Genomic DNA, 14392 nt, shown 5'->3' with positions numbered 1-14392 from the left:
GTTTTAACTGGACTTTTTCTGCCTTATGCTGATAGGAGAAAACAGCCAACCCTCAGTTTGATTAGCAAAGAAGGAAGCTGAACACAGGTTAAGCTGAACAAGTGGAACTTTATTAAACCTTGTGCACTATTCTGTCCATAATTAATTCCCAGACACCCACCCCTGTCCCTTCAGCTAGAAGTCACTAGAACATAGCTATTTGGAGTCTTGTCTTTACCAGAAACTCAGCTGGTTCTAGAGTTGTTGAGGTGTTTTTGTCTCCTCAACAGGCAACTACACAAGGATTGAGCTATCTCTGTCTCTCTGTCCCTGAGTCTACCAAACTATCTCTCTGTGAAGTCTCCTTCCTCCCTGTGGGGTTGGCCTCCAGATGGTTCTTTGTCTTACTGTTCTGTGATTTCTATAGACTCTCTTAGGGTGTTGTCTGTTGGCTCATGTCTCCTGTTTCTCTAGGTCACTTGTCCCTCATGTGTAGTCAGCTTGTATGACTTGGGTGTGACTGAATCTCATGACTCATTTAGTACACTCCTGATAATCCACTCCTTCTGATGTCTCTAATGGCTTGATCCTCATAGAAGAGCCTGTCTACAGGGCCAGTAGGTCCGTGGCTGACCTGTCGAACTTTAGTACCTTTTCCTCTTATTGTTGACCATCTCCTCTCAGCAGTGTCTCCATCCTTCTGGCTGCAACAGGTCTTTCCCAGTTGAGAGCAGGATTTTGGTCCTTTGCCCCTTCAGTGTCTGCACTGGACACTTCTGGCAGCCCTGTGGTGGAGTATTCAAGTGTGCTAAAAATACTAAGGAGGAGACTGAACCGCAAGAAACAGCCTTGTGTAACAGTCTCTTTACTGTTTTCACAGGTGATTCCATCTTACCATTACTCTGTAGATATGCTGGGGAGAAATTGTGCTGGTCAAATTTCCATTTGCAAGCAAATTCCTTGAATTTCTGAGTGTAAGGGGACTTATTGAAACTTAGTGGGGTTTTTTGGCTGACCATCTCCCAGTATCAAAAGAAAGAGGAAGTGTTGATGAGAAATCAGGACCCTGATACTGTCCCCAGCGCAGATGGGAGGAGGCCAACACACCAGGTCCGCCTGATTGACAGGGCAGGCAGGCCATTGGGGGAGTCAGAAGACCAAGTATCCCATCCTCTACATGAGCTAGAGCTGCCAGGGCCAGAGCGGGGCTGAACTAAGGAGAGAGCAGCATGCTGAGCCACAGCAGCCAGAGGGGCCAGTAGAGCAGTCCAGGGAGCTGAGCTAGAGGCAGAGAAGCAGCTCAGGGAGCTGGTCTGTTCTGGGAGCAGAGGCAGAGGGGCCAGAGGACCAAAGAGCTGAGCTGGAGGCAGAGCATCAGCAGCACTGAAGCAGGATAGGGCTGGAGCAGCCTGGAGCCGAGTGTGGCCACCGCCAGAACAAGTGTCTGACCTGCAGCATCCCTGCAGCACAGCCAGGGCATGGGAAGGAGACCTAGGACGTGTGAGAAACTGACTGAACTTCCTTTACATCCCAGAGACAGTTTGTTTGTGGTGTCCTTGTGCCCACGGGGCAGAGTTATGTGTTTTCCTTTACCCTTTCCCATTTTTTCCTAATTTTTAATTGGCTACTGTTTAATAAATTGGATATGCTTTGAATTATTTAAGGATTAGGATGTAAGGATAAAATTATGTCAGAGGTCACGGAAGTCTTGAAATCTGTGGCTTCCTGCAATCTCCATGACATTTTCTGCTTCAGCTGGGGAGATGGGGCAAGAGCTGTCAGTTGGTGAGGGCCCAGTGGCTCTCTGCCCACATGAGCAGGCAGGAAGGGGGAACCCGGAGCTCCAAGGACCCCTGCAGCTCCCTGCTGCTGCCCCCCAGCCACTGAAGCTCCCCGCTACCGCAGTCGGCTATCCCAGGAGCTCCCAGCTGGCATGGGCAGCCCCTGCAGCTCCAATCCACTGCCATCGGTGGCACGGGGCGGGGGGGACGACCTGCAGCTCCAATCTGCCACTGTAGTTGGCAGGGGGCCCACACAGCTCTGAGCCTTGGGCCCCACAAAGTGGTGGGGGGGGGCCTGCAGACCCAGAGCTCCCAGCCCTGACCTCCAGCTTCCTGCCTCTGCTGGCAGTGCGAGGGGGACCCTGCCCCACTGCTCTCAGGGAGACCCTGTCCTGCTGCTCTCATGCCATCCTCCAGTCGTCCCGTTTTGTTGTAGATAGTTGTTTTTAGTAAAAGTCAGGGAGAGGTCACGACTTCCGTGAATTTTTGTTTATTGCCTATGACCTCTCCCTGACTTTTACTAAAAATAACTGTGACAAAATCTTAACCTTAACTATATGCAATGATTAATGGGTCAGAGATGAGCTCAGTGTAGAGGGAGTACCTCAGAGTGGGGACACCCTAGCCCCTAATTGACCACCAGAAGATTGGGAGTCCAGTCACTAGGAATCCTTGGCCCAGCCTTGTTGGGGTTACAGGGACTCTGCCACACAGGAGAGTGGAAGAGGAGTCCTCAAGATCAGGCAGGCCTCTGGGTAAAGTGAATGGGAGCGAGGATTCCGAGCCTTTCTCTATTCAACTCCACCGGGATAGTGTATAAGCCACAAAAGCAGGACCATTCTCCCATTTACATGAGGCAAATTGGATTCTGTTGTCGGTGAATAGAGTGTCCAGAATGCCATATCTTACAAAATGGGCCTTCAGTTTGCTAATCACTAACTCTCTTCTTGTATGTGACAGGGACTTGACCTCCCAAAAATTTGAATAGCAATCCACTATAATCATGTACTGCTTTAAATTGAAGTTAAATAAATCTGCTCCCACGTTTTCCCTTAGTCAGATGGGCAGCTTATGTGGTAAGTCTTTTTCTGAAGACTGTTGTTATACAATCGAAAGGTGTCATACTCTTCAATCACAGACTGAAGGTATTTATTTATTCCTGGCCAGTAAACACACTCCTGAGTTTGCCTAAGACAGCTATCCATGCCCATGTGTGAGGCATGTATTTTTTGAATGACATTCTTCCATAATGATGCAGGCACAACAGTTCTGTCCTTGAAATATGACATCCTGCACACTCAGTTCATCTTTAATTTTAAAATATGGTTTGGCTTTTACTGGTACTTGGCTTTTGTTTTCTGGTTTCTTGTTCCCTTGGCTGCCTGGAGTTGGGATGTCTTTTTCTGTAGCCTCTAATTTCCTGCAGCTTCACTGTTGAAATGGGACATAGTGCAGCATGTTAATGAATTCAGTATCCTGAGCCCCTTCCCCAAATTAATTGTTGCTGGATGGATGGATATATATATATCATCCATGCTAAGGTCTCAGCTAACATCCGTAGTCCTGGACAATATCTGATCTCTACTTTGTCACAGTGGAGACACATCAATGTATGCGGCAATCTCTCTCAAGCAATAAGAAGGGGCTTTGCCATGATAGATTCTCAGGGTTTGTGGTTTGATTGCACTATTACTGGGTAACCATGGGTATGTTGATGGAATTGCTCCACTTCAAATACCACAGCCAGAAGCTCTTTTTCTTTCTGGGTCTTATGCCTGTTCAGTCTCTGACAGGGCTTTGCTGGCACAAGTGGTGGCTGCTCCTGCAAAAGAGCTAGACCCAATTCTTTCTCCAATGCATTACCCTAGAGTGTCAGTGATTCTCCTGGCTGCTTGTACTTCAGGACAGGAGCTTTTGTTTTCATTGTCAAATTACCTTAGCACCATTGATTTTAATGTGGCTCTGACCAATATAATGTAATTACTGAAAAATAAACCCTTGCCCATTTCCCAGATGGCTAATTTGGTCCACAGTCCTGCAAACGCACATGTCAGTAGTCCTATTTAGGCTTTACAGAGTAACAAATGGTTATTCTGAGTTGTGTTTTTATCTGAAGAAATTTTTTGTGTTTATTTGTTTTCTTTGGCATACATTGCTGTAGTGCTGGACAAGTTATTGGGCTCAGTGCAGGGATAATTGGGTGAAATTCTATGACCTGTGTTATACAGGAAGTCAGACTAGATGACCTAATGGTTTCTTCTGGCTTTAAAATCTATGAATCTATTAAATGTCTCAAACTTTGTTTCTATCCTCATAACATCTCTGTGGGACAAGGAGATGGTCCCTATCTGACAGTTAACAACATTATATTATTTGGACAAGGTTACTGAGTTGAAATCGAGAGCCTCAACCACAAATCATTCCTATGCGGGATGAGAAAATTATACTGCATTTTTTATCACTTTCTGAATGCACTGAAGACTATTTGTCTCCTTTGCATTGACATTAGATTCTATGGTAATTTTCAAAAGAAGGTTTTTTCATCAGTGTTTCTGGCTAAAACTTTCTTTTCCTCCTCTGTTAAGTAGCATGAAGTGTGCTTGTTGCTGTCTTCCTCCACAGGAATGGGTGCATTTCAGTGCTGTAATATGTATTTCTTAGTGAACTACTTTGGAATCCTTCAATATGAAAGATGGTATCAGTGTAAAATATTGTTTGGAATAAAAACTGACCCAACATTATTTTTTGATCTTTAAAGGGGTTCACCCAGTCCTAATATATACACATTTTCTTCATGGGGACGGAGGTGATGGTGTGACCAGGGGACAGGATTAATTGCTGGGTAGGGGATGGACAGATATGGGAATGGCAGCAGTGGGGGCCACAATCACCATACCCAATAAGTTGGGGAGAGTGGGCCACATTAATTGTCATACATACTGTCAGGGCCGGGCCATGGGCTGCCCATGTACCCTAGTCAGCTGCTAAGTTGCGATCAAGAGACCAGTAGTGAAATCAGGAGCAAGTCATGTCAGAACACCAGGAAGTTGGGATCAGATACCAAGTTGCAGACACATAGCAGGCTTGGAAATGATTATGCACAGCAATTGTATAGCAAAGTCAAGGACAAACCAGGGTCAGAAGCTGGAGTCTGTCTATTGCAAGCAGGTCTAGAGCAGAAGCAGGGATAGTCTGTTGTGTTGCTCAGACAACTCCGCATCGTGGTTTCCTGGTTTATATACTGGTTTCAGCCAATCAGTTAGCTGTGAGGAGCACTCACCACCCCATGGGGCCTACTTTCTGCGGAGCCTAACCTCAAAGGGTCCTCCTGTGGGAGTCCAGTCTAAGCCTCTACTGGTGGCGTGGAGGTGTTAGTGGCACAGAACACCCAGGGCTCCATGTTCTAGCCTTCTATACATGCTGGGGATGGACAGAAGGAGTTCAAAAGACAGACTGAAAAAAATACAATATAATATTTTTTTTGAAAAAAAATCAAGATTTTTGGTCTCTTGAGGTGCTGTCTGCATTTAACTAACTAATTATATGCAAAAGATATGTTAATTAAATTTAGTTAAAATGTACATGTAAGCACTGTAGTTAAAAATAAGTAAGTTAAGGTTGAACACACTGCTGCTTTGTGCCTAGCCTTTCATTATGTGATCACTATTATTATGTGATACTATTTCTTGAATGACTTGGCCACAGATTGTGAAGTATAGTTGCAGGCTGAGCACACCATATCTACCTCCATATCTGCATGCCACTCATCTCTATATTTTTCAAATTTTAATACTCAAGATTTTTCCAACACAGCCAGGTACATATTTCTTATTAAGGAGTAATTACATATGAAGATATGAATTTAGCATTTGAGTTAACCTATTTTTTTACTTATCCCTACATTTTTTAAAAGAATTCTGTAATAACAGAATTTTCCTCTCTCTCATACTTTTTAATACTCAAGTAGGTGACGAGGGCAAATTCTGGCAGAAAACAACCTTGGAAAAGAGTTGGTGTCAGGCCCAAAAGAAAATGTTAAAGAAAATTATACACCCAGGAAAATGGGGGGATATAATGGAAATTGTGTTGCAATTTTAACTAAAGCCTACGTCAACACTACAAAATTTGTAGCTGTTCTCCAGCAATAAGTATTTTTATAGACAAGATTGGTATGTTTTTAGCCCCATGTCGATAAAACCTGCCCTGAGCTCCCTATGCTAGTGCTTACAGCTTTTTTACACCTAATGTAACATTTGTTGTCTAGACAATGCTTTAATGGACATAGTGTTCTCAAAGAAGGTACGGGAACTCACTTCCCCCATTTTTCTGACTTATCCCCAGCTTGGCAGTGTGTCATGAAAATGAACAAATATCTACTTTCCCAAGCTTTTGTGGGGGAGTAGTTGAGATGTGTGTGAGTGGGCTGAAAGGGAAGATTCTTTTTCCCTTGCTGCAATGGGTAAATTGGGAAGAATATCTTGTAACTTGAATCTTGAAACTTTTTTGTATGTATTTTTATATCATATTAGGGAACCAAGAGAATGAACTAGCCATAATGTAAGAATTAAAATAAATACATCAAATGAAGCTAAATGAGAGTGGGCACTAATGGCACCTTGTGATAGATGGTGCTTGGGGCTCCTCCGAAAGGGGGGGGTGTTTTGGTACAACTCCTGTCCCCTGCAGGCCTCAAAGTGTCCTGCTGGGCAGTAACACCATCATGGAGCTCCTCTGGCGTGGTGGGAGTCCACAAGCAGCCATGCAGAGCTGCAAAACAGTTCTAAAGCCTCTCTGGGCCTGGCAGGGCTCAACTAGCAGCGGTGCTGAGCAGTCCTAAAATCCTTCTGAGCGTGGCAGAGCTCCACAAGTAGCTGGGCTGAGCTGCAAAGCAGTCCTAAAACCCCTCTGGGCTCTACAAGCAGCAGCGCTGATGTGCAAAGCAGTCCTGAAGCCTCTCTGGGCATGGCAGGGCTCCACAAGGCTCACTGCAGTCCCAAAGCCCCTCTGGGCATGTTAGGCTCACCAAACAGCTATGCCCAGCAGTCCTCCTGGCAGGCTCTAGGAGTGAGTCTCTCTCCTCCATGGTCCTGCCTCTGCTGGGCTTTTAACCCCTGTTTCCTGCCAGGGAGAGTGCAGCATGGGAAAGGGCCTTTCTGGCCACTGAAGAAGCTGAGGGCTCCCCCTGTACCTGGAGGGGCTGGTACAGCCCATCACACACCTTCTATAATAATAATAAATATCTAAAAAATCTTAACTTGTTTAATAATATCTGTCCTACATGATCAAACACTAGGTTTTTTGAGTACTACAAGTACCTAAGGTGTTTCAGATCTTTGCATTTATTTGTTGTGCATAGGTGGTATAAAGGTTTGCACTCAGTAAAAACCAAGAGATAGTAACAGTTGCTGCTTTTGTGCATTTGTACTCTCTAGTGAGTCACCATATGAGAATACAGTTCTTGGGAAAAACCACAATAATGAGTACTACTGTGTTGAGGCAATCTCAGAACAATTTCATGTTGAGGATAGTTATGAATTAGCTTGGTAATGATCTACCAAGATTCAACATTTATTCTGCCATAGTACTTTACTGTAGTAGCCTATAATTCTATTTTTGTGCTTCTCTTGTTAAGAGGCTTATTTAACTATCTGAAAGTTATTATTTAAGAGAGCCTACTAATCCTCAGTTTAAACTGTGAGCAAGCATCTGACGGGCCCACGGGATGCTTTTTTATATATTAAATGCTCTAAATTTTGGTCCACAACTTATTTTCTGAATTCTGCTATCCTGTCTCTGTTCCTGCCAATAATATACCATTGGCATTGTGTAATATCTAGAAAAGACTTAAATAGGTATGCTTGGTGTCCCCGCTCCTCTGTATGAGGGCCACTTCTTTATTTTCCAGTGGCTTACTAATATATATAAAATCACCTACAACATTTCTCCACAACTTCATTATCTGCTCAAACAGTAGCGTGATCTACCTGGATTCATATATTTAAAATCAGAAGCAACCTCAGTGGGCCAAGTTTCAAAAAAATTTCTGTCCAAAGACTTTAATTTAAATTGTGTGGATTTAAATATTTAGGTGTGGAGGTTGCTACTAGTCCATCTATGTTATTCAGAAACCTCTTACCTTTACTGAAAAAAGTACAACTAAACTTTGCCAGATGAAAACACTTAGATAAAACCTTAAAATAATTTCTGTGGAAGAATGAAAAAGCCTAGATTCTACTTTGACTATAAACATTTGGGGCAGGAGCTGTCTTGTTGTGATATGTTTGTTATAGGACCTTTAGGCTCTATCACAATATAAATAATAGAATAAATCTGTTAGAAATTTAATTATCAAAGGGAAAAGTCTAAGCCTTTCCAATGGTGGCAGTACTATAATTCTATCCAGGACCTACTTATAGTACATTGAACAATACAGATTTTATCTTGACAAGTTACACATGCTACCTAAACCCTAAACATCAGAACTACTCCTTTTCTGCCTCCACCACCACTTTGCTAGATCAAACCCAGTCATTAATTAACCACTGACATAAACCTAGTCTAAAATGTTAAAGTATGGGCAAAATTCTTATTTCTGGATTAATAAATTAATATCCACTGTTAACAGATATTACAGTGGCTGGAAATCCAAAGATCTCATAACTATTTCAGATTGCTTTCAATGTAAATATTCCTTTTATTTTATTAGTTAAAACATACATTTTACTTGTCTATCTCTAGTTTCACTCTGTCCTCTGAAACAAGAGGTCTTAGAGCAAAATTTAAGACTTGCCAATAATACCAAACAATTCATCTCCAAATTCTACTTGATTCATTGATGTACAGTGATGAAAAATGTGGCATTACCACAGTGGTCGTAGAATAAAGATTTAAGGACTGATCTGGAACTACATTCTTTGGAATGTACAGTTCAATTTTTAACCAGTACAGTATGTAAATATGCAATACTATGCTTTGTATTGACTATACAATTTGCTGTTCACCTGTTATAACTAACAAAATCTTGCCATAATAGTCTCTGTCCAAAATGCTTTCCCCAAAACCTATAATCTATCTTGCCTGTGGGGCTGCTCAGTTACTAATAATTTCTGGTTTCAAAGACAAGTCTATTATAAAATGATGGGAACTCGGCAGTAATTTACACCATCATTTTGCCTGAAGTTTTGTTTATGTATATAGCACTAGCATTTACAAAAGTATATGGGAAGTCAACACTGTTTTCTTGATTTCTGAAAAGCTTATACTTACCTTTTGGATCTTCATTTCGCATCCTCTGAAACCTGAAAAAATAACCTGTAAAATGCCTTATGTCTCTGAACCTGACGTATGTTAAGAAAGCAAAACCAAATTTTATGGGCAGTGGCTCCTGATTATGAGGGATATAATTCCTTAATTTGCTCTCTGAAATCAAATAAATATATAAAACTTCCTTACTCCATCATTCTACAATAATCAACAAATTAATCTTCTGCTTCTACCACAATAAATTACTTTTCACACTCAGCTTTTCAGTACGTACTTAGGAATTGATACTGAATATGTTGTGGATCCCATTTTACTTGATATATTATAAAACTAACAATGTTAAACTGCACCCATACTATGATTAACTATGTGTATTGTTATACCTCAGCCCATCTGGTACTGGCTATTAATGTCAAATTTGGTTTTGATTGCTTAATTAGCTTTATTAAATGTATTATATTTCTTGTAAGATGGTTGTAATCTGATCAGGAAAGAATTTAGGATATGAAATATAGCTGGTTATTTTCATTTTAAAAGTAGCACTCCTTTCACTGTGCATTTTTAAAACAATATCTTTTTGTTTGATAGAGCATAGAAATTGCAAAGGTTTTGTGTTTTTTTCCTGATGGCTTTGCAGCAATTAAGTAACATACACTTTTCCCAGAGCTGTAATAAGAGTAGTTTTGTTGTTGCACAGAGGCTCAAACTGCAGTGCTTTCTACACCCAAAACTCCCTTTGACTTCAAAGTGGGATAAAATAACTTTGGGTCTGCTCCTTCATTCCTAGCACTCCCAAAACTTCCATGTAGATATGAAAAGTTGTACAGGAGTGGGCCTAACGTTATTTTAGCATAAATTGTTTAATAAAAAAAACTCTCATGTTCAATGAAACTATTCACATAAGATTAAAGTCGGTGGGACTACTCATGTGGGTGTGAAGTTAAGCATGTGTTTGCGTTTGTAGGATTTGGCCTTTTGTACTAAATCACAGTGTGATGAATGAGTGGTTCCAAAGAAAGGTGAACAGGATTTGAATAAGATTAAATAATTAAAATAAGAGTTTATTACTTTAAAAATATTTTTGAAATTTAATTTTTTTAATAAAAAACATAAAATGGAGAGAGAGAATTAGGAGAAAATAATAGACAAAAGTGCTATCTAAAGAGCAATATTGATTAACATTTAATGGGAATTTAATCATAATGGAATTTTCATTTAGAATGTGGATTGAAATACGTTTCAATTTAAATCTTTTTTTTCCCCAGAATGGTACAATGGAACTTTCATATTTCGGTTCACTTCAGATTTAATCTTTGAAGGATATGCTTTACTATTAGTGGAAATTTAGAAAAATTGTGGAAAATGACAAGATTAGTTTTATCCCCAGCTGATGAAATACTGTTTTAAAACACAACCTCATGTACTCTCAAAGAAATTGTGGCAATCTAAATCACTGTTATCTTCTATTTTGTGTTAGTAATAATTTAATATCAATTATTCTTGACTTTTTGAAGCACTAGTCTTGTATTTCAGTTTTTGTTGTTCAAAACCAACAGTTTAACTACTTGTTTTAGAACACTGGACAAAAAGTAGATTCTCAAGTATTAAGGATATACATGGCCTGATTCTCAGTCATTTAGGGCAGCATAGTGATGGTCTCTTAACCCAAAAATGACCTTTAAGCCTGTAGATCTGTCAAATGGAGGATTGTCTCACATAAAGGAATCCTCTAGTGTCTCCATCCTCCTAGTATATGGGCTATGTCTAGGGAAAAGAAGAATATAGACAGGTATGCAATGGTAATCCTCAATTCCCAGCACCTGAGGGATTTTGACAGCTGGTAGAACAGTTCTGAAGCTATTCTGATCTGTGTGGAAGGCCAGGCTGTCACAGAATCAGCCTCAGGAGATGCAAAGGGCTCTTTTGCGCACGCGCACACACACACCCTTGCTCTTTCTTGGCCCACTGAAAATCTGATGCAGAATATTTTATGTAGCATGATTGGGTCAGATTTAGCTCTGTTATACTGGTGTGAATGGGGAGTAGTTTCACTGTAATCTATGAAGTAGTCCCAGCAGAAAATTGACATGAGATTCAGGCATACTGTGTTCCGTCAGATATTAAATATCCCAACCTGGAATTTCCTTCTAAGATTGTTAAATAATGACACTTCCCCACAAACGATAAGTCTTCAAGGATGGATTCCTATTCTTGGGTCTCAAGAGTCATGCTACAATGGTCAGGTATGCTCTGCCGCACTTTAAAAGCTTAGTGTTTAACTGGCTCTCCATAAGGCAGTAGTCATGCACCTTAGGGAAACATAATGGATGCCAATTCCATCAATCATCAGTTTCTTTTGTAACCATCTGGCAATAAGGAAGCTTGTGGTCAGTACTGCATCATTTTTTTTTCATGTTGAGAAAGTAAATTATAAAAGCTGGACTAACTGTAATGAACTTAGAAGGTGAAAAGCACTTCTTTAGTTTTATCTGAGTTACTGTTTTGCTTACACTGAACCATAAATGCATACAGAGTGATGCAAATATACCAGCGATCCTCCTTCAAAGAGTTTTCAGTCTAAAGTCTATTGAGCCTTGTGTACACTAGAGAAATGTCCCATGCTTTGATCTAATAAAGGGTTTAATCTTGTGTATAGCTTTAAGCATGTGAGCAATCAGGGACTATTATGCACATATTGAAATGCTTTACTGGTTCAAGGCCTACACTAGGAAAAGTATGCTGCCACCCCCTTGCCATAATTGCCAGCATGAAGTTCTTCAGATGGTTTACATGCATCTGACTTAGATTTGTTTCAGTTGGATTACATAATGGTTTAGTCTGAACCATATTAGCCACTCTGTGCTAGTGCCATTTTGGACTCCAATAATTTAATTACTGTCCCATAGTGCTCTGGTGTATTTTTCAAAACCTGCTAGAACCATTGCTTCTGGGAGCTGTGCCAGGAACTGTGGGATTGGTATTCAAAAGGCACTGAACAGCACTAGCACTGGACATTAGTACAACAGTCCCAAGAACAAATTAACATGGTTAGTGTGGCTGTACCATTTGTGCTTAATCCAAGGCAATACAAATGGTTCAACTAGGAAGTGTTCAATTTTGCTAGTATAGAAAAGTTTATTAGACACCGTAGAACAATCAAAAATAGAACCAATGCATATTGGAGTGAGGAGTATAAATAGTGTATATTGTGTGTGTGTGTGTGTGTGTGTGTGTGTGTGTGTGTGTGTGTGTGTAGTATAGTATAGTATAGTATATAGCTGGACTGCTTTGTGGAACATAAACATTGAGGGGCTTTTTTAAAGACATTGAGGGCAGTGTCTGTCTATCATTGTACATTATACACTGTTAGCTCCTTTTAAGGTTTAGCTTTTCAGTTATAAAAAGTTCTAAAGATTTTTTGTTTTTGTTTTTGAGGAGTCTCCCTTTGAACCACTTAAGGAATTATTTGCTTGCACTGTATTTTATCTGTATAGCTTTGCTTCTCTTTCATTGTTCCTATTTTTAGTTTAAATGGACAGTTTGTTTTTAAATTATCACTCACTGCTGATCTAAAGCGATCAGTGGCTTAATATTCTGCCTGAAGTGCACTTGTAAGGCATCTCTAAGAAGTTAGCACAAGGGTTCCTTTTCTGTTTTGTGATTGGTCCATTTAGTTCAGAGCATGTGATATGCCTGAATATATTACTTCAGTAGGTCCAGGTTCAGGAGCTCAATCAAAGCATTCTTACCCACTCCTGGATTATTACATAAATCTGACCCATCAGCATGCAAAGCCTCAAAGAAATTCTGTATTTGGATGATGATTAATGATAAGTGAGCCTTTAAAAACCTGGAGGTTTGGTCCAGTTCAGATAAGCACCCAAAAATAGGGATGCTTTTCCAAACTACTTTGGTTGTTAAAACTAAACTGGGAGTCTTATGAGAACAGGTTCTCTTGAAAAATTTTCAGTTCCACTTTCAGGAGAAGACTGTGCATTAGTGTGTAGATCCAGTCTGCTTGTCCTAACTTTCAGCTATCAAACCCATGCTGTGAACCATGTGACTTTCTGTCTGTATTGCTAATATGCATGACCTTACCTTTATCTTCTACTTTAGCTATCTTCCAGTCCACTCACCCAGTCATCTCATGCTCCTCTAATCTGTCCAGAAATCATCCTCCTTGCCTGTCACTGGGACCTTGCCACCTGCCATTTCAATTTCTTCCACTGATCCTCAGTATTGTGTTCTGCCTTCTTGTCCTCACTTTCAAGGTTCTGTACAACTCTGCTCTCCTAAATCCTGTCTTTATTTCTTAGCATTCTGTCCCCTTCTTTACTTCACCAATAAACCTTAAATCAACTCTTTCATTTTCTATTTCAATTTGTTCATCTTTTTTTTCCATGCTGTCCTCTATTCCTGAACTCCCTCCTTATTCCAGTACACAGTTAATCCCTCCCTGAAGAAACCATTTACATTTTCATTGCAGGAAGTGGCTTAGACATGTACCAAAACCAGTTTTTGGAACTTCATCAAAGACTGTTATATGCCGAAAAAGAAAATACAAAAAGATCCCGTGAGTTGAGCATTGTCCTGGATGCAGTTAAACGGGTAGTTGCAGAGAGACTGAACTCTACAGCAAATCATGCAGGTTTGTGCTCAGAAAAGTTTTTCTTCCTAAAGAGGTTAAAATTATTATATACTTAGTGCCCAGTTCTGTTTCCACTAATGCCAATGGGAACAAATTTATTGACTTTGATAATGGCACCATCAGGCCTTCCCTCATATGTTTAAAAAGGAGGTGAGAGAAGACTTTTACCATTCTGTAATTTGGTCCTAATAATACTTACTTAATGCATGACAATTAATGGGATTGGTTGCTGGGAACCTGATAAAACTCTAAGAACGTTTTTCTATCATTCCTTTCTATTTGCCTTGTGAAGAGTGCTTGTTACCACTCTACCTTTTTTTTTTTTTTTTTTTTAATTTCAAAAGAAGGGACATTTAAAAAAAAAACCGTGAAATGTTTCAAACCTCCACCCGCCCCCTTTTCATCCTGCTTTGTTCATGAGAAGCAGACTAGAGTTCATTTATTACTGAAAATCTCTCTCATGCACCCTCAGTACATTTTTGTAGGTGGACAACAAATACTAGAAATAATTCCACTTCAGATAATCATATTCTGTTGACTTGACTTTCCCCTGTAATTTAATTAGAGGTTTTAAAAACACATTAGACCCTACTGCTTCAGAGGCTACTGCACATACTCAGAAGGATCTACCCCCCACTCTAGTGGTTGTAGTATGATGGATTATGCTATTAGACCCTGTCCCCTGGGAGGAGTAGAAAGGCAGAGCAGCAGCTCACCATCT

At 40.3% G+C, this 14392-nt stretch overlaps 1 protein-coding gene across 5 annotated transcripts in view; it reads left to right on the top strand.

The window, feature by feature from the left end:
* The window catches only part of MGAT4D (MGAT4 family member D), a 95180-nt gene that overhangs the window by 18725 nt on the left and 62063 nt on the right, over nt 1-14392 (top strand). For all 5 annotated transcript variants that reach the window (XM_067568009.1, XM_067568008.1, XM_067568010.1 and 2 more), the window contains one exon: nt 13510-13671. In XM_067568009.1, the coding sequence (XP_067424110.1) occupies nt 13524-13671 (148 nt within the window). In that variant the 5' untranslated portion in view covers nt 13510-13523. The remainder of the gene's footprint in view (nt 1-13509; nt 13672-14392) is intronic.

This window comes from Emydura macquarii, unplaced genomic scaffold (genome assembly GCF_026122565.2).
Source record: "Emydura macquarii macquarii isolate MOO-44397 ecotype Brisbane River unplaced genomic scaffold, CSIRO-AGI_Emac_v2 contig_2834, whole genome shotgun sequence".
Taxonomy (NCBI): domain Eukaryota; kingdom Metazoa; phylum Chordata; order Testudines; family Chelidae; genus Emydura; species Emydura macquarii.
Note: the sequence above shows the minus strand (reverse complement) of the source record. Positions and strands in the feature narration are given on the sequence as shown.